The following is a 20,236-nucleotide window of genomic DNA, read 5'->3' as shown; positions in this document are numbered from 1 at the left end:
AGCTCAAGGTTTGTAAACACACCAGTCAGCACCCTGTGTCTAGCTAAGGGTTTGTGAATGCACCAATGGACACTCTGTATCTAGCTACTCTGGTGGGGACTTGGAGAACCTTTGTGTCTAGCTCAGGGATTGTAAACGCACCAAACAGCACCCTGTAAAAACAGACCAATCAGCTCTGTAAAATAGACCAGTTGGCTCTCTATAAAATGGACCAATCAGCAGGATGTGGGTGGGGCCAGATAAGAGAATAAAAGCAGGCTGCCTGACCCCCAGTGGCAACCTGCTTGGGTCTTGTTCCACCGTGTGGATGCTTTGTTCTTTTGCTCTTTGCAGTAAATCTTGCTGCTGCTCACTGTTTGGGTCCACATTGCCTTTATGAGCTGTAACACTCACTGTGAAGGTCTACAGCTTCACTCCTGAAGCCAGTGAGACCACTAACCCATAGGGAGGAACAAACAACTCTAGACACAGCGCCTTGAGAGCTGTAACTCTCACCATGAAGGTCCGCAGCTTCATTCCTGAGCCAGTGAGACCATGAACCCACCAGAAGAAGAAACTCTGAACACATCCGAACATCAGAAGGAACAAACTCCGGGCACGCTGCCTTTAAGAACTGTAACACTCACCTTGAGGGTCCACGGCTTCATTCTTGAAGTCAGTGAGACCAAGAACCCACCAATTCCAGACACAGTGGCACTTTGGGAAACTGAGGCAGGAGGATTTCTTGAGCTCAGGAGTTCGAGACCAGCTTGGGCAACAGAGGGAGGCCCCATCTCTACAAAAAATAAAAATAGGCCAGGTGCGGTGGCTCACACCTGTAATCCCAGCACTTTGGGAGGCCAAGGCGGGCAGATCACAAGGTCAGGAAATTGAGATCATCCTGGCCAACATGGTGAAACCCCGTCTCTACTAAAAATGCAAAAATCAGCTGGGCATGGTGGCGCGCACCTGTAGTCCCAGCTACTCAGTAGGCTGAGGCAGGAGAATTGCTTGAACCCGAGAGGCTGAGGTTGCAGTGAGGCAAGATTGCCCCACTGCACTCCAGCCTGGCGACAGAGCAAGACTCCATCTTAAAAAAAATAAATTAATTAAATTAAATTAATAAAAAATAAATTAGCCAGGTCTGGTTTTGCATACCTGTGGTCCCAGCTACTCAGGAGGCTGAGGTAGAAGGATTGCTTGAGGCTCAGAGGTCAAGGCTGTAGAGAGTTGTGACCACGCACCTCTGCACTCCAGCCGGGATGACAGAGCAAGACCCTGTCTCAAAAAAAAAAAGTTCAAGGTGTACACTTGAGATGCGTGCATTTTAATGTAAGTAAAATATGCCTCAATTTGCATTGTAAATTTATTTTTAAGCCACCTCACTATTAAGCCTTTGATGATTTTTCTGTCACTACTCTTCTACTAGCAAGGTTATGCCCACAGGTACCCCTATACTTTACCAATTTTTACACTGCTCAAAGTCCATTCAGTGGTGGGATTTCCTGCATCCTCCCTAAACTGCTAACAATTAGTGTCCAGACCAGCTGCCATTTTGAATGGCAGCTACAAGGTCAGCTATATTTATGAAGCACGATATGTAAAAACAATCTACTGGAACACTTTGTTGGGGAATTTATGTTCCATATTTTTCCAAATCAGCAGAGACTCCACCTCTGAGCTCTTGTCTGGCTGAGTGATAAAGGCAATCAGATTCAGACCAATCACCAGAATGACCAGCTACTCAACAACAGTGATCATGCAGAGAGGCTCACAAAGCAAGGTTGTTTAAGAAACCCACACAATGCACAATGCCTGGTGGTCACTGACCTTTTCAAAGGCTTATGGAATTATTTGAGACTTGGAAGAAATAATGTACTGTCCCAAAAACTTACAAAATTAAAGTTATAAATGTTTAATTAAATGTCTACAAAATGTATGATGTTAGTCAACTAAAACCTACCTCAACATATATATGTAAATTATACTAAATGTGCTATATGGCTACATTTTAACGTGTTTGGTGTGAGGTAGGATGAGGCATCCAACACAGATTTGTCTTAATTGCATGAAGATCGGGAAAATGCGGCCTTGCTTGCATGTCATGTGGTAGCTTTTCTGTTAAGTCTAATAAGCTCCTCCTTTTTTTGTGGACATAGAGATTGCAATTGCTTCCTTCATTTCTGGAACCATAAGGGAAGTCAGCCTACATGGTCCTAGCAACCAAAAGCCCAAACTCTTGAAGAAAGAATCTTAGACGACAAGGCAGGAGAAACAGCCATCTGGTACCAGTTAGAACCTTTCCTTTCGTGAGACCCCCTCAGCCTGTGACACATTTGAAGTCACTTTATTTCTTACTCTGCTTGCCCTGTGTGCCGTCGCAAGATGTCAACTGATAGTTTCTGGGGTCACAGATCCCAGAAAATTCCTGGAGCGTAAGTCATTTGAATGTGTGCTCACTGCGTTTTTTTTTGTTTGTTTTTTTGTTACCACTGACCTTCAGGATGGAGTGGAGAGAATATTCTTTTGGAATGGAAAATATATGTGCTTAGGAGTTACCCAGACCTGCATCATTCATGTTTTGGTAATCATTTAGCAGTGGTTGGAAACAGCGCTGGGCTGGAGTGGGGGGTGGTTTTGTCCAGGTTCTACCACTTACAGGCTTTGTGACCTCACATAAATCTTTTCTCTCTGAGCCTCAATTATCTCATCTGTGAAATGGAAGGAAGAACCCCAGTTTCACAGAGCTGCTGGCATGAGAATTAATAAGGTATGTATATCATGATATTAGCACAATGCCTGGCATGTAGTGAATGCTCTCAACACTGTCAGACAGAAAGAAAGTTAATGGTTGCCAGGGGCTGGAGATGGAGAGTGACTGCTGAAAATGGTTATGGGGTTTCCTTTGGAATGACGAAAATGTTCTAGAACTAGGTATTGGTGATGGTTGCGCCACATTGTGAATATACTAAATGCCATTCAATTGCACGCTGTAAGGTGTTAAAAATGATCAACTTTACATTACATGTATTTTACCACAATGAAAGAAAAATAACTGGTAGACCGTCTTTTCCACCCCATAGGGTGAGTGGGGAGAAGGAGGAAATTAGAATCTGCCCTGAATCCCTCCCAGAAGGGCAGGAACTGAGAATCAAGACAAGAGCAGATCCTTGAGCATCAGCCTGGTGAAGGAGGGAGAGCTTGGGTTGGGGCATCACTGAGTGTGGCTCACTTGGTGAGGGAAGGGGTAAGGGCAAGTGGGCAGCAGGCAGGGAGAGAGATGGCACTGCTCTGAGATTTCAGATAACCAGTTATATGCAGTGAACGTCACTGAGGATGCAGAGTGTGAGTCATAGATTAGAAAGGAGACAGCAAGCCTGGAAAAAGTGAGTCATGGGGAGAGGAAAGAAAACGTCATTCATATAAAGAGGAAAAGAATGACCAAAGGCAGTATGATACAGTGCAGAGGGCTCCCTCTGAGGCTTGTGGATAGAATCATCTGCAAGTGCATCAATATCACCAATGTCCATCACCCTCCACTCCCCCATCCCTACTGTGGTTCTGGTTCTAGATGATTTGGAGAGGCCACATGGTGGAAAAGGCCACACTTTGGAATTTCATGTGACCTCCTACCACTTTGTAGCTGTATGACTCCAGACAGGTCACCTAATTTTTCTGTGTCTCAATTTCATCCTTTGTGAAACAGGAAAACCTACCTACAAAGTTGTTAGGAGGAGTTAATAAAATAGGCAGGTAAAATACATGCCCCAGAGTAGATGTCTAATAAATATATGCTCTCTTTCTCCTTCTCTAATGGTACGTGTACACTCATGAATCCATTTTCTCTTTCCATCAGTCCATGAAGCAAGAGAAGACACAAAAGGGAATTTTGAATAGAGAACTGGAACCATTTCCCATAAGAAGTGTATGTAAAGATGATGTTTTAATTACAGCCCTCATTATAAGAGTTAAAATCGGCCTGGCGTGGTGGCTCATGTCTGTAATCCCAGCACTCTGGGAGGCCGAGGTGGGCAGATCACGAGGTCAGGAGATCGAGACCATCCTGGCTAACACAGTGAAACCCCGTCTCTACTAAAAATACAAAAAAATTAGCCAGGTGTGGTGGTGGGCACCTGTAGTCCCAGTTACCCGGGAGGCTGAGGCAGGAGAATGGCGTGAACCCGGAAGGTGGAGCTTGCAGTGAGCCGAGATCGCACCGCTGCACTCCAGCCTGGGCGACAGAGTGAGACTCCGTCTCAAAAAAAAAAAAAAAAAAAAAAAAAAAGAGTTAAAATCTACCATAGAGGGCAGTTTTATTCATAATAGTAAAAAAAAATGGAAACAACCCAAATGTCCATCAACAGAAGACTAGATAAATCAACTGTGATATACGTTAGTTACACAGCAATAAAAAGATCAAACTGCTGATATACACAGCAACATGGATGTCAACAAATGTTATGTTGAGCAAAAGAAGGCAAACATACAAAAAAGTACATACTTTATGACGCTATTCAAATGAAGTTCATGAGTAGACAAAACTAACCAAAAGTGATAAAAGTGAAAATAGTGGTTACCTTTCAGTGGTTTTTGACTGGGAAGGAGCACAAAAGAGCCTTCTAGAGTGCTGGGAATGTTCTATATCTTGATTTCTTTGGCGGTTTGTACATGTGTAAAAATATGTCGAATTATGCACATAAGATTAGTGCTCTTTGCTGTATGTTATACTCCAGTTGAAGGCAGGAGGGAGACCGACCTACCACAGAAATCTGCAAGGGTGTACTGCCACATCGTTCTGAAACCCAAGCTGCAATTGTACAAATGGCTCAAAATCCCTTTTGACTAAAGGATAAAGATTGAAAGCAAAAGACGTATTTTGACCAAGTGTGGAGGGAAACCAACTTTGAATGAAACACGAATAACAGATAAGACAATGAAAAAAGTGCTTCATTGTGATTCTCTTAATAGTACTCAATAAAAGTATCTTTTAAGTTTTAGTATTTCTTTCTGTCATTCACACATAGCTGTTTTAATTTAGAGTCCATTTTTATAGGAAAAGCATGATAAAGTTGAAAACTGGGTTGTAGGCAAGTCTAATATATTTTTGTGTGAGACATATTTTGTGTGTGGATACATAGCAGGTGTGTATATTTATGGGTTACGTGAGATGTTTTGATACAGGCATGCAATGCATAATAATCATGTCAGGGCAAATGAGGTGTCCATCACCTCAAGCATTTATACTTTATGTTACAAGCAATCCAATTCTACTCTTTCACTTATTTTTTAATATACAATTAAATTATTATTGACTATAATCACCCTGTTGTGCTATCAAATATAAGATCTTATTCATTCTTTCTATTTTTTGTACCCATTAAACATCCCCCTTTCCCCCCAACCCCCTACTACCCATCCCAGCCTCTGGTAACCATCCGTCTACTCTCTAGCTCCATGAGTTCAATTGTTTTAATTTTTAGCTCTCCAAATAAAGTGAGAACATGCAAAGTTTGTCTTTCTGCACCTGGCTTGTTTCACTTAACATAATGACCTCCGGTTCCATCCAAGTTGCTGCAAATGAGAGGACCTCATTCTTTTTTATGGCTGAATAGTACTCCATTGTGTATATGTCCCACATTTTCTTTATCCATTCATCTGTTGATGGACACTTAGGTTGCTTCCAAATGTTGGCTATTGTGAATAGTACTGCATGAACATGAGAGTGCAGATATCTCTTTGATATACTGATTCCCTCTCTTGTGAGTACATACCCACCAGTGAAACTGCTGGATTGTATAGTAGCTCTTTTTTTATTTTTTTGAGGAAACTGCAACCTCTTCTCCACAGTGGTTATACTGATTTACATTCCCACTAACAGTATACAAGGGTTCCCTTTTCTCCACATCCTCTCCAGCATTTGTTATTGTCCTTCTATTGTCTCACTCCATTTTAACTGGAGTGAGATGATATCTCATTGTAGTTTTGATTTGCATTTTTCTGATGATCAGTGATGTTCAGCACCTTTTCATATACCTGTTGGCCATTCATATGTCTTTTTTTTTTTTAAGATGGATTTCTGCTCTCATTGCCCAGGCTGGTGTGCAATGGCATGATCTCGGCTCACTGCAACCTCTGCCTCTGCAGTTCAAGCGATCCTCCTGCCTCAGCCTCCCGAGTAGCTGGGATTACAGGTGCCCAGCTAATTTTTGGTATTTTTAGTAGAGACGAGGTTTCACCATGTTGGCCAGGCTGCTCTCGAACACCCTCAGATGACTCACCTGACTTGGCCTCCCAAAGTGCTGGGATTACAGATGTGAGCCACCATGCCCAGCCTCATATGTCTTCTTTTGAGAAGGGTCTATTCAGATCTTTTGCCCATTTTTAAATTGGATTATTAGATTTTTTTCCTGTAGAGTTGTTTGAGCTTCTTATATATTCTCATTATTAATTCCTTGTCAGATGGATAGTTAGCAAATATTTTCTCCCATTCTGTGGGTTGTCTCTTCACTTTGTTGATTGTTTCCTTTGCTGTGCAGAAGCTTTTTAACTTGATGTGATCCCATTTATCCATTTTTGCTTTGGTCGCCTGTGTTTGTGAGGTATTACTCAAGAAATCTTTGCCCACTTCAATGTCCTGCAGAGTTTCCACAGAGTTTTTGCATTGTGGTTTTGTAGTTTGAGGTCTTAGATTTAAGCTTTTAATTCAAAATTTGATTTTATTTTTGTATATGGCAAGAGATAGGGGTCTAGTTTCATTCTTCTGCATATGGATATTCAGTTTTCCCAGCATCATTTATTGAAGATTAACTATCCTTTTCCCAATGTATGTTCTTAACAACTTTATCAAAAATGAGTTCCTGTAGGTGTATAGATCTATTTCTGGGTTTGGTAGTCTGTTTCATTAGTCTATGTGTCTGTTTTTATGCCAGTATAATGCTATTTTGGTTACTATAGCTCTGTAGTATAATTTGAAGTCAGGTAATGCGATTCCTCCAGTTTTGTTCTTTTTGCTTAGGATAGCTTTGGCTATTCTGGGTCTTTTGTGGTTCTGTATAAATTCTAGGATTGTTTTTTCTGTTTATATGAAGAATGTCATTGGTATTTTGATAAGGATTGTATTGAATCTATAGACTGCTTTGGGTAGTATGGACATTTTAACAATGTTGATTCTTCCAATCTATGAATATGGAATATTTTTCTGTTTTTCGTGTGTCCTCTCCAGTTTCTTTCATCATGTTTTATTTTCCATTGTCAAGATCTTTCACTTCTTTGATTAATTTCCAGGTACTTAATTTTATTTGTAGCTATTGTAAATGGGATTACTATTTTCAGAATTTTCACTGTTTTCACATAGAAATGTTACTAATTCTTTCTTCTCTTTGATCAATTCTGCTATTAAGAGACTCTGATGCATTCTTTAGTAGTCAGTTGCATTTTTCAACTTCAGAATTTCAGCTTGATTCTTTTTAATTATTTCAATATCTTGGTTAAATTGATCTGATAGGATTCTGAATTCCTTCTCTGTATTATCTTGTATTTCACTGAGTTTCCTCAAAATAGCTATTTCAAATTCTCTGTCTGAAAAGCCTAGAGGTGTAGATATGTGACCTTTCTCTGAGAGATAGAGAAAGATCACGTATTTCTATCTCTCTAGGATAAATCCCTAGTGACTTATTTAGTTTGTTTAGTAAGGTCACGTTTTCTTGAGTGGTCTTGATGCTTGTGGATGTTCATTGGTGTCTGGACATTGAAAAGTTAAGTATTTGTGGTAGTCTTTGCGGTCTGAGCTTCTTGGGAAAGCTTTCCAGGTATTCGAAGGGACTTGGGTGTTGTGATCTAAGTTTTTGGTCACCGTAGTCATATCAGCATTAGGAGGCACCCCAAGCCCAGTAATGCTGTGGTTCTTGCAGACTTGTAGAGGTACCACTTGATTGTCTTGGATAAGATCTGGAAGAATTGTCTGGATTACCAGGCAGATATTCTTGTTCTCTTCCCTTACTTTCTCCCAAACAGACAGAGTCTCTCTGTCTCTGTGCTGAGCTGCCTGCAGCTGGGGGAGGGGTGGCACAAGCACCCCTGTGGCCACCACCACTGGGACTGCACTAGATCAGACCTAAAGCCAGCACAGCACTGTGTCTTACCCAAGGCCCACTATAACCACTACCTGGCTACCACCTTTGCTTACTCAAGGCTTTAGGGCTTTACAGTTAGCAGGTGGTGAAGTCAGCTAAGCTTGTGTCCTTCCCTTCAGGGCAGCGAGTTCCCCCAAGCAGGTCCATAGATGCTGTTTTGGGACCAGGGCCTGGAGTTGAAAATCTTAAGAATCTGCCTTGTGTTCTATTCTACTGCAGCTGAGCTGCAGACAAAGCTACAAGTCAAGTCTTTCCCACTCATCCCTCCCCTTCCCACAGGCAGAGGAGTCTCTCCCCATGGCCACCACCACCACAGGCCCATGGGGAGTACTGCCTGGCTACCACCAATGTTCACACAAGGCCAAGGGCTCTTCAGGAAGCTTGTGGTGAATGCTGCCAGACCTAGGACTCACCTATTAGGGCAGTGGTCTCCCCTCTGGCCCAGGTCAGGTCCAGAAATGCTGTGCAAGAGCCAATGTCTGGAATCAGGGATGCTGAGAGCCCACTTGGTGCTCTGCCCCACTGTGGCCAAGCTAGTACCTAAGCTGCAAGATGAAATCCCCTTTACTTTTCCCCCTGCTTTTCTCAAGTAGAAGGAGTCTCTCCCCATAGCCACCACAGCTGGGAATGTGCTGGGTCACAACTGAAGTCAGCACATCTCAGAATCTCACTCAAGGGCCGTAGTGTGTACTACCTGGCTACTGCTGTTGCTTATTCAGGGCCCAAGGGCACTTTAGTCAGCAGGTGGTGAATACTATCAGGACTAGATCCTTTCATTCAAGGCAGCAGGTTCCCTTCTGCCTTATATGGCCCATATAAGCCCAGGGTATGTCTGGAAATGTCATCTGGAAGTTAGGTCCTGGAATGGGTGCCTCGGGACTCTGCCCAGTGCCCTAACCTACTGTGGCTGAGCTGATATCCAAGTGGCAAGACAAGTCCTCTTTTCTCTCCTCAAGCTGAAGGAAGGAGTCCCTTTCAGAGCTGTGAGTTGCACTGCCTAGGGCTGGGAGACGGGTGGCGCAAGCACTCCCTTGGCTATCTCAGCAGGTCACATGCCCCTCAAGTCCACTGGCCCCAAGTGCAGATCAGACTTTCCCAGGAGTTGTAATCCTTGTGTCCTATACTGCCTTTCAAGTTTATTTAGAACCCCAGAGCCCTTTAGCCCGTGCAGCAACTGGGATGGATGGTTCCCCTCTGGCTAGGGCTGATCTAAATTCTCCCTCAGGGGTATTAGCTGAGTTCTGCCTGGTGTTGCTTTCCACTGTAACAAGGAAACACTGAGTTCTAACACAAAGTCCTACAACCACTACACTCTCCCTACACAGATTCTCTGTGCAATGTGGCTGCTGCCAGGGATAGGGGAGGGATGGCTCTGGCAATTCAAGACCATGCTTCCTACCTTCTTCAGTGCCTCTTTCAGTAATATAAAGTTAAAACCAGGTACTACAATCATTCACTTCAATTTTTGTTCTAATGAAGGTGCATTTTTTGTGTAGACAGTTGTTAAATTTGGTGTTCCTGTGGGGAAGACAATTGGTAGAAGCTTCTATTCTGCCTTCTTGCTCTGCCTCCTGCGTTTCTGACACTTTTTTTTAACTCAAAAATTACTAAAAGAGTGGACTGTGTGTACCCAACAGTCTTTGTTTCTCTGTTGTTCTATAATTACATAACTTCACTTCTTAAGCTCTTTGCTTGCAACTGTATTGAGCTGCTACCAGGTCAACAGTAAGGCCATTGTGATGGTCTTTGTAACAGTCTAGGGATAGGGCCCACAGAGGCAGAACAGAACTAAGAAAATTCAGATTCACTGAAGTAGACTTTCCACGTTTCCCAGCCCCTTTGAACACCTTTCCTATGTATGAGGAATTTTCCTCATTATAGGTTCCTCCTTTTCAAGGCACAAACCAGAAAACTCACTTTCCATTCTTTCTTGTAGCTGCAGGACAGACACATGAGCTGGGCTCCACCAATCAGACACAAAATAAAGATAATTTTAATTCTAAATAGAGAAAAGAGAGGAAGCAAGTGTCACACAGAATCCATTTTCCAGCAAAAGTGGCTGTAGAAGCAGCCTGTTTTGGGAGGCAGCAGTAGTGGGGTTTGGGCAGCAAAGGTGTCATTTGAGATGGCTGTGTCCATGGCAGTAGTAGAGGCATCTCCAGGGCACAGTGGCCACCATTCCTAGGTGCAAAGCCTCCAAGCCTAATTCCCTGGTCCTCCCAGTGGCTCCATGAGCTATGTAATGTCCTATAATAAATTCCTTCCTGCTTATACAGGCTAGAGAGTGTTCTGTTGTTTGCATTGAGAGTCCTGAATGAATCACCCATTGTATTAGTCAGGGTTCTCCAGAGAATTAGAACCAATAGAATATATGTATATTATTATTATTATTATTATTATTTGATTTCCAATAATCAACTAATACAGTGGTTTGTGTATTAGTTGATTATTAGAACTTGAATAATAATATACATCTATTGGTTACACGTGTAGGTTGTGGTTTGTTACACAGGTAAACATGTGCCATGGTAGTTTGCTGCACAGATCATCCCATCAGCTAGGTATTAACATTAGCTATTCTTCCTGATGGCCCACCTCCCACCCTCCGACAGGCCTCAGTGTGTGTTGTTCCCCACCATATGTCCATGTATTCTCATCATTCAGCTCCCACGCATAAGTGAGAACATACAGTATTTGGTTTTCTGTTCTTGTATTATTACTGAGAGAGGTAGAAATATATATATATATATATATATATATATATATATATATATTTGGTCTTTTTATATATATATATATATTTGGTCTTTATATATATATATATATTTGGTCTTGAAATATATATATATATATATTCGGTCTTGAATATATATATATATTTGGTCTTGAATATATATATAGTCAGTCTTGAATATATATATATATAGTCAGTCTTGTATATATATATATTTATAGTCAGTCTTGAATATATATATATATAGTCAGTCTTGAATATATATATATATAGTCAGTCTTGAATATATATATATATATAGTCAGTCTTGAATATATATATATCTATATAGTCAGTCTTGAATATATATATCTATATAGTCAGTCTTGAATATATATCTATATAGTCAGTCTTGAATATATATCTATATAGTCAGTCTTGAATATATATCTATATAGTCAGTCTTGAATATATATATATAGTCAGTCTTGAATATATATAGATATATAGTCAGTCTTGAATATATATATATAGTCAGTCTTGAATATATATATATATAGTCAGTCTTGAATATATATATATAGTCAGTCTTGAATATATATATATATAGTCAGTCTTGAATATATATCTATATATAGTCAGTCTTGAATATATATATAGTCAGTCTTGAATATATATATATATACTCAGTCTTGAATATATATATATAGTCAGTCTTGAAAATATATATATATATATAGTCAGTCTTGAATATATATATATAGTCAGTCTTGAATATATATATATATATAGTCAGTCTTGAATATATATATATATAGTCAGTCTTGAATATATATATATAGAGTCAGTCTTGAATATATATATATAGTCAGTCTTGAATATATATATATAGTCAGTCTTGAATATATATATATTTTTTCAGTCTTGTGTGTGTATATATATATATGGAGGATATACATATATATATATGCACATATCCTCCATATCCATGGGTTCCACATCTGTGAATTCAACCAAATGCAGATCAAAATATTCAAATACAATAAAAATAATACAAAGAAAAAATACAGTATAACAACTAGCATTTATACTGTATTAGGTATTATAAGTAATCTAGAGGTGATTGAAGTTATACATGAGACTGCACATAGGTTATATGCAAATACTATACCACTTCATATAAAGGACTTGAGGAACCACAGATTTTGGTACCCGTAGAGATCCTGAAACAAATCCCCCACAAATACCAAAGGATGGCTCTATATAGCTTTATTTTTAGAAATTAATTCACACAATTGTTGGGGTTGGCAAACCTCAAATCCATAGGGCAGACTATCAGGCTGGAAATTCAGGCAGGAGTCGATGGCTATAGTCTTGAGGCAAAGTTTCTTCTTTTCCAAGAAACTGCAGTGTTTGTTCTTGAGGCCTTTCAACTAATTAGGTGAGGCTCACCCAAATTATTTAAGTAATCTCTTTCACTTAAAGTCAACTGATTGTAGATGTTAATCACATCTACAAAATACCTTCACAGCCACACCTAGATTAGTGTTTGATTAAATAACTGGGTGCTATAGCCCAACCAAACTGACAGATAAAACCAACCATCACATCCACCAAATCAAAACTCCAGGAACAAATGTTTAAATTACAAGCATTAAGATTCTTCACTCTGAAGAAGCTTTTTTGGTGCATTTAGCCTGTTTCCCTTTGCAAAACTTTCATGTGCAGTTGTCCGTACTAAGCAAAGTCTGCCTAATCTAGGCACCTGCATTCAAGAGAGGAATACCTCTGGAACCCATCCCATTCTTCCATCCTCAAAGCCCTTCCCCTAGCCCCAGCTGCCATCAGCTCCTGGTTGGACCACGGCTGCAGCCTCCTCAGTTCTGCTAGCTTCCTGTCCTTCCTGCTCTGCTCTGTCATCCACCCTTCCCGAGGGTGCTCTTTCCAAAACACTCATCTGATTGCATGTTCACTGACTAAAAGTCCCTCCAGGGCATTAGAGTGCTTGTGTCACTCAGTCCAGCAGCCATAAAGGCTTGATTACAAGCAACAGACACAAACTCCAACTGATTTAAGCAAAAGAGGAGTTCCTGGAATAGGCCACCGGATGGAAGGAAAAGCTAAAATCTTGAGAAGGGCAGGGATCCAGGCTGCCCTGGGGATCTCGGAAGCAGGAACAAATGGACCATCTTGTCAGAGCCAGCTGTGGGGATGAATCAGAGTCAGTGACCTCAGTCTCCATGGGCCAGTTTTTAAGGAGAGGGTGTCTGATTGCCCAGGATTGATTCACAGGCCCACCCCTTGGCCAGAATGCACCCCTGATAGAACCACCAAGACTGAAATTAATAAGAGAGGAGAGGATTCTCAAGCAAAGTAAGAGGTATTAGCAGAAGAGGGGAAATAGAATCTGCAAGAAAGGACAGGACACAAGCTCTTCATGGAGAATTCCAGCACCCGAAGGATCTTTCTACGTCAGAGCAACTGCGAGAGCAAGGAAGGATTGCATTCCCTGCATTCAGCAGGGGCCAGAAGGAAAGATGGGAGCAGTTTCCAGCCAACTAAGGAGAAACAGGAATTTCTGGACCATAAGACAGGAGACTTAACCCCAAGGACTGTCAGACTGAACTCTAGTTTCCCCTGTTATTTCTGGGCCATAGCTCTTCCTCAGAAATGCTAAGCCCAAAGTGTGGATCATGAAGAACCTTCCCTCAACCCCTCATCTTACCCCTCTGTCCTCTCTCCCTGCTGCCTACAGAGGTCCTGAGGAAAGGGTCTCGGAGCTGGAGTGGAGGGCTGTCTGCCCTGAGATCACTGCTGTTGGGTCTTTGGTCTTGAGAGCACAATAGGGGAGGACAGAGCAGAGGGGGTTAGAAGGGAAGTCACACTCACCTTGTATATATCTTACTTCATTGTTTCCTTATTTATGGTCTGTTTCTCTGCCACTGGAGTATGAGCTCCATAAGGGCAGAGCCTTGTCTGTATTGATTACTCACTGCTGTGTCCCCACACGTGTTACAGGAACTGGCACATAGCAAGCACTTAGGAAAATACATATTTGGGACTGAATGAGTAGCCTGAATATCAGGTGGAGGCTACACTCCACCATTCTGTCTTTGATCCTGAGCCAGACAGGCAAGATCAGGCCTGGAACTGAGTCAAACCAGGAATCAAGAGAAGCACAAGCTCTGGACTCAGCCTGTGTGAGGTGTGTCACTCGACCACTCTGAGGCTGCTTCCTTGGTTTTGAAATGGAGATTATACCACGCACTTCACACTGTTGGTGTGAGAACAAATGAGAATTAAAAGTGTGAAATTGGAACACAGTATGTGCTCTCCTCCCCAGGTGCCCCCTCTGTTGTATGCTCTGTAAGGGAGGAAGTTGTTTTAATCAGATGGTGGGAACTGAATGTTATATTTTCCGGGGCTGGGGCAATGGGTGTTTTAAGAGAGCTTCCTGAAAAGGGCAGTGCCTGGCCCGCAGGGAAAAAGGAAGCACCAGTGGTAGCATGTCTATACAGTGATGGGCCCAAGGATCCCAGCAGAAAGGCTCATGCTGCAACCTCTAGCACGCCCAGCCATGGCTATGAGAAAGGCTAGTCACGTTCCAGTGTTGCCTCTGCTTTGGAGGATGGGACCAAAAGAGATATATAACAGGCAACTTTAGAAAGTGAATTTTATTAACTTCATGAGAAACAGCTGCCATGAGTCAAGACCTGGATGGCGATAGAGCTCTGGTAGCTTCCAACCAATGGCGTGAATAAAGCCCACCTGTTCTCTCTACATCCTCAGACTAGGGTCTTAGTGGGGGTCCCAAGAAGAACACCCCACCTCCTTGCCCTCTCAGTGCAGGCACAGATTCAGGGAATGCATTCTTGTTGGACCTTAGGATATCCCTCTCTATGATATCTCACTGAACAGGAAAATGAATCAAATCCACATTCTAGACACTCAGATGCTGACAGATTTGGGACACGAGCCACTGTTCTGGATCATCAGCCAGGAACACAACACTTTGAATCACCAATCAGAAAGTCAAGATTCTGGAATGCAAAATAAGAACCCCCTAACTTTCTAGCAGATTTCATCAGTAGCTCCATATTCTAGAATGACTGTGTTACAAATCAACCAGAAATCTGACATTCTAGGTTGTCAACTAAGAACCCAGTATTCTGGCAGACCAAATGAGAACCACTCCTAACAATCTGAAGGGCTAACAAGGAGTTCAGCATTCTGGAAGAATAAACAGAATCACAATATTCCAGATAATGGGTGAGACTTGAAGTTCTAAATGTCAACCCCAACACTCACCATGCCAAACCAGAAAATGAGCATTTAAGACCATCAGCCCTGGCCTCAGCACTCTGGAATGACAAGCACAAAGCTCTCCCCTCCAGAATGCTGCTTTCCTGCCCCTCAGAGCTCTGTGGATGGTCGCTCCACAGCAGGCCCATCATCCTGACTGGCATCCGGCACACGGAAGGAAACGTAGGGACAGGTCTTGGTGTTGAGGCAGACCAGCTTCTTCAGTGTGGCCGTCTTGACGATGTTAAAGCCCACCTCGCCGCCAAATGTGCTCGGCTTCCAGTACTCCGGAGAACAGATGGGATTCCCTAGGAGACCCTTGAGGGAAAAGGGAGCCCCAATCTCTATCATACTCTCCCCAAAGATAGAGTTTGGATGGCACTTTTCAAGAAGCAGTCCGGGGTAGAACTCCAACGCATCAATGTCTCCATACAATTCCTCTAACTCTGCTGCCATCTCCTTCTCTCCTACAAGGAGATAAGGGGAAACACTAGCGTCAGATCCATGATGCCATTAAGGTCAACCTGGGATGGGACCCTGCCAGGTCCACATTTTTCTGGGGATAATAGGGACTCCAGGAGAATAACTTGAGCAACTGAGCATGTGCCCTAGAATTTGGCCTGGTTGGCACTGGGGAAAAGGGTCAAGAGGAAAAGCACAAATTGCCCCTCCTCAGGGACTGGGTCTAGGGAAGGAAAATGCTACTAAAGAGAAAGTCAGGGGCCTAGATCTGCCACCAAACAGCCTATAACCTTGAGCAACTCTGGGCCCTAATTACCTGATCATTACAGAAGGGAGAATGCTCCCCATCTGGCTTCCTTCACAGACAGATTTCAAGACCTTAGCCTGGGCCAAGCCCTTTTATTACTAGAGCTCAAAGATGTAACATGTCTGAGCTCACACAGAAATTCAGCGGCAGTGTTCCTTCTGCCCCCGGGGACCATTTGTCAAGGGAGAGTAAATAACAACTAAGATGCTGTTCCAGGATCACGGGGAACTCATGCACAGAATCTGCTCCACTCTGCAATACCCACACGTTCATGGATAGCGGCCAAGGGGAGACAAATGTGGAGCTTCCCTTCTTCCCTGCCCAGTTCCTCAAATCCATCCTCCATTGGGAACTCTCATGGGCCATAGCACACTCTGCTTCAGGGGCTCCCCATTGTATGTCACAAGGGTTGGCAACCTGGTTGCCCAACATCTGAGGATATTGGGAGAAATATATATATACACACACACACATATATAAATATATATATGTGTATATATATGTGTGTATATATATGTGTGTATATATGTATAGATATTTATATGTATATATTGATATATATGTATATATACTCTATTCATACATATATATTCATATATATGTGTATATACTCTATTCATATGAATATGCAGATTCTTGGGCACCACCCAGGCTGGTTGAATCAGAATCTGTAGGAGAGGCATCTGAGATTTGGTATTTTAATCAGCTTTCTAAATGATTTTTATGCAGCTGGCCCATAAGTGGGTACTTAGAAAGCACTAGACAGAACAAAACCCAAAATATTTAGTATGAAAACAAAGATTCTACACGGTTTGGCCCCAACCTCCCATCACTAATCACCCCCACAACATAAGCCCCTTGCTCCAGCCACATCTACGACTATTTCCCCAGATACCTGCTGTCTGACCTCTATGCCTTTGCACTTTCTTTCTTTTTTTTTTTATTGAGATGGAGTCTCTCTCCGTCGCCCAGGCTGGAGTGCAGTGGTGCGATCTCGGCTCACTGCAGGCTCCGCCTCCCGGGTTCACGCCATTCTCCCGCTTTAGCCTCCCAAGTAGCTGGGACTACAGGCGCCCGCCATCACACCCGGCTAATTTTTTTTTATTTTTTAGTAGAGACGGGGTTTCACCATGTTAGCCAGGATGGTCTTGATCTCCTGACCTCGTGATCCGCCCGCCTCGGCCTCCCAAAGTGCTGGGATTACAGGCATGAGCCACCGTGCCCGGCAGCCTTTGTACTTTCTATTGCTCTGCCTAAAACACTCCTTCCTGTCTTCTCCCACTGGAAAATGCCATTTGTTCTCCAAACCCCGTTGAAAAGTCACCTTCTCTCCCCAAGCAGGATTATTTACCACCCTGGCAAAGCACTTCCACGCCCATTATAAGTCTGGTTGTTACACGTTGCCGCATGTATTGTCCCGTTCTATTTCCTTGATGTCTCCCTGACTTTGCTGCCAGTCCCTCAAGGGCAGGGACTGCATCCAGGAAAAAAGCTGCTCACCTACGAGCTCTTGGAAGGAGGTGTAGGGCTTCATGCCAAACCTCTTGCGGTACTCATTGAAGGGCTGCAGCCGCATCTCCCGAGACTCCCTGATGACATCCACAGCCACGTGCAGGACGTGGTGGTCCATGTTCCTGCCCCCACCGATCTGCCGAGAGGGAAGCACAGCAGTGGTCTGGGAGCCAGGCCTGGCTGTCCTGGAACCTAGGTAAGTTCCTGGGACAAGAATCCCTTCTGAGCTAGGATGGAGAGTGTTGGGCAGCCTAGCAGTTGTGATGCTGCAGACCTGCCCCTGGGCCTGCTGCTGTCATGCTCTCTCAGGAAGCCCCTCTGAGTCTCAGCTTCCTCATTTTTTTTTTTTTGTGGGTTTTTTTTTTTAGACACTGTCTCACTCTGTTGCCCTGGCTGGAGTGCAGTGGCACGATCTCAACTCAGTGTAGCCTCAACTTCCTCAGGCTCAAGCGATCCTCCCATCTCAGCTTCTCAAGTAGCTAGGACTACAGGCACATGCCACCATGCCTGGCTAATTTTGTTTTATTTTATTTTTGTAGAGGTGAGGTCTCACTATATTGCCCAGGCTGGTCTCAAACTCCTGGCCTCAAATGATCCTCCCACCATGGCCTCCCAAACTGCCGGGATTACAGGCATGAGCCACCACACCCAGCAGCTTCCTCATCTTCGAAGTGTGGAATGGGCCAAGAGGACCTCTCTTGTGGCTCACACTGCTCCCCAGTCCATTGAATTACACCAAGAGGTAGTGTAACCCCCTGTGAAGGGAGGGAAAATAGAACTCAAAGCCCAGGTAACCTGGTGAGATAAAAAAGGCTGCAGAAAAAGATTCTGATTACTAACAGTTAAGGTGCATTAGTCTAAAGAAAGCTCTGGTGCTGGCCAGGCACAGTGGCTCATGCCCGTAGTCCCAGCACCTTAGGAGGCCGAGGCGGGTGGATCACTTGAGGCCAGGAGTTCGAGACCAGCCTGGCCAACATGGCAAAGACCCATCTCTACTAAAAATACAAAAATTAGCTGGGTGTGGTGGCAGGTGCCTGTAACCCCAGCTATTTGGGAAGCTGAGGCAGGTGAATCACTTGAACCCAGGAGATGGAGGTTACAGTGAGCCGAAATCACAACACTGCACTTCAGCCCAGGCAAGAGAGCAAGACTGTATCTCAAAAAAAAAAAAAAAAAAAGAAAAGAAAAGAAAGCTCTGGTGCTTAGGAAGAAATAATAACATTCATGCTTAAGTGATAGTCATTTTGATAGAACAACTATAATTGGGCAAAAAAGAAAGGCACAGTTGGATGAAATCATACAAGCAAAGCAAGCGGAGGATGGTGCCAATTACAGCTTTACAAGCTGTGGGGCTGTTGAGGGTTGAACTGTGTTCCCCAAAATATTAAATATGTGTTGAAGCCCTAACTCTCTGCATTTGTGAATGCATCCTTATTTGGAAATGAAGTCTTTGCAAAAGTAATCAAGTTAAGATGAGATCCTACTGGATTAGGGTGGGCTCCAATCCAATAATTGGTGTCTTTATAAAATGAGGAAAGACAAGCTCAGGGAGAGCACCACAGGATGATAGAGGCAGAGACTGGAGCGATGCCTCTGCAAGCCGAGGAATGCCAGGGACTGTCGGCCACCACCAGACGCCAAGGAGGCATAGAGCCTTGAGAGAGAACATGGCACTGCTGACACCTTGAATTCAGACTTCTAGCCTCCATCTGTTGCTCTGAGCTTCCCAGTTTGTGGTACTTTGTTGCAGCAGCCTGAGGAAACTAATACAGGGACCTCAGGCAGCTGTTCAAGCTAAGTTTGAGTTCCTGTATATGTAAAAATGGGGAAGGGAAGAGCATCTACCTGATATGGCTGTGGTCAATTTAAATGGGATAAACTATGCAAAGCTGTTATCTCAGTATCGGTCACATGGGAACCCCTGAGAGGGCAGCCATGGACAATGGTTATCAGGGGAAGCCCTGTCTTATCATCACTCACTCTTCTTAATATCCTGAGAGTCTCCTGTAATCCCAGCACCTTGAGAGGCCTAGGCGGGCAGATCGCTTGAGCCCAGGAGTTCAAGACCAGCCTGGGCAACATGGCAAAACCCCATTTCTATTTAAAAAAAAAAAGAAAAGAAAAAAAGTCTTGAGAGTCCATACATCTCTGCGGCCTTTCTGCCTTGTGCCAGGTACAATGCTGGGGCTTTTCACGCACATCATCATGGTCATTCCTTGAAAACGTTCTGAAAACCGTCCAGCCTCACACAAAGGCTATTGTCTCCGTTCATGTCTTGTGTCCCCACAAAGAACCATAAAGAAACCGACAAAGAGGCCATAAAGCAGCCAACAGCTGCCCACCGGGTCACCAAATGCTAATTTCAGTCAAATTACCAGAAGGAAATGGAAATCTATGTGTGCCACAGCTTCATGACAGGGTTTAGGGACAAGGATTAGAGAGAAGCAGAGGACTGTGAGGCAACGGGGGAGCCAGAGACTGCGATGAAGCAGATGGGAGCTTCCGAATGTGGAGAAGGGGAGATTGAGGAAGGCGTTGTCTGGGAATTCCAGGGAAACAGAATGTGTTTGTTTGCTAGGGCTGCCATGACAATGTACCACAGACTGAGTGGCTCAAACAATGGAAATTATTTCCTCCATCTGGAGACTGGAGGTTCAAGATCAAGGTGTCAGCAGGGTTGGTATCTCCTGAGGCCTCCTTCCTTGGCTTGTAGACGGCTTTCTTCTCCCTACATCTTCAGGTGGCCTGCCTTCTGTGTGTGTGACCTAATCTCTTCTTCTTCTAAGCACACCAGTCACACTGGATTAGGGCCTACCCTAATGACCTCAA

At 43.3% G+C, this 20,236-nt stretch overlaps 1 protein-coding gene and 1 long non-coding RNA gene across 4 annotated transcripts in view; one reads left to right on the top strand and one right to left on the bottom strand.

Moving 5' to 3' along the window:
• Positions 1-2,595: 2,595 nt before the first annotated feature.
• Positions 2,596-20,236, top strand: part of LOC129048088 (uncharacterized) — a 19,482-nt gene continuing 1,841 nt past the window's right edge. The window contains exons 1-3 of one of the 2 annotated variants that reach the window (XR_008510129.2): positions 2,596-2,749; positions 3,836-3,904; positions 4,713-4,915. This is a non-coding gene — a long non-coding RNA (uncharacterized LOC129048088). Of the gene's footprint in view, positions 2,750-3,835; positions 3,905-4,712; positions 4,916-20,236 lie in introns of those variants that run through there. The other variant, XR_008510128.2, reaches the window with a different exon arrangement.
• The window catches only part of PTGS1 (prostaglandin-endoperoxide synthase 1), a 22,023-nt gene continuing 16,270 nt past the window's right edge, over positions 14,484-20,236 (bottom strand). For both annotated transcript variants that reach the window (XM_024252468.3, XM_024252469.3), the window contains 2 exons: positions 17,396-17,543; positions 14,484-15,593 (listed from right to left, as the gene is read on the bottom strand). In XM_024252468.3, coding sequence (XP_024108236.3) covers positions 15,238-15,593; positions 17,396-17,543 — 504 coding nt within the window. In that variant the 3' untranslated portion in view covers positions 14,484-15,237. The remainder of the gene's footprint in view (positions 15,594-17,395; positions 17,544-20,236) is intronic.

The sequence above is a fragment of the Pongo abelii genome, chromosome 13 (assembly GCF_028885655.2).
Source record: "Pongo abelii isolate AG06213 chromosome 13, NHGRI_mPonAbe1-v2.0_pri, whole genome shotgun sequence".
NCBI lineage: Eukaryota > Metazoa > Chordata > Mammalia > Primates > Hominidae > Pongo > Pongo abelii.
Note: the sequence above shows the minus strand (reverse complement) of the source record. Positions and strands in the feature narration are given on the sequence as shown.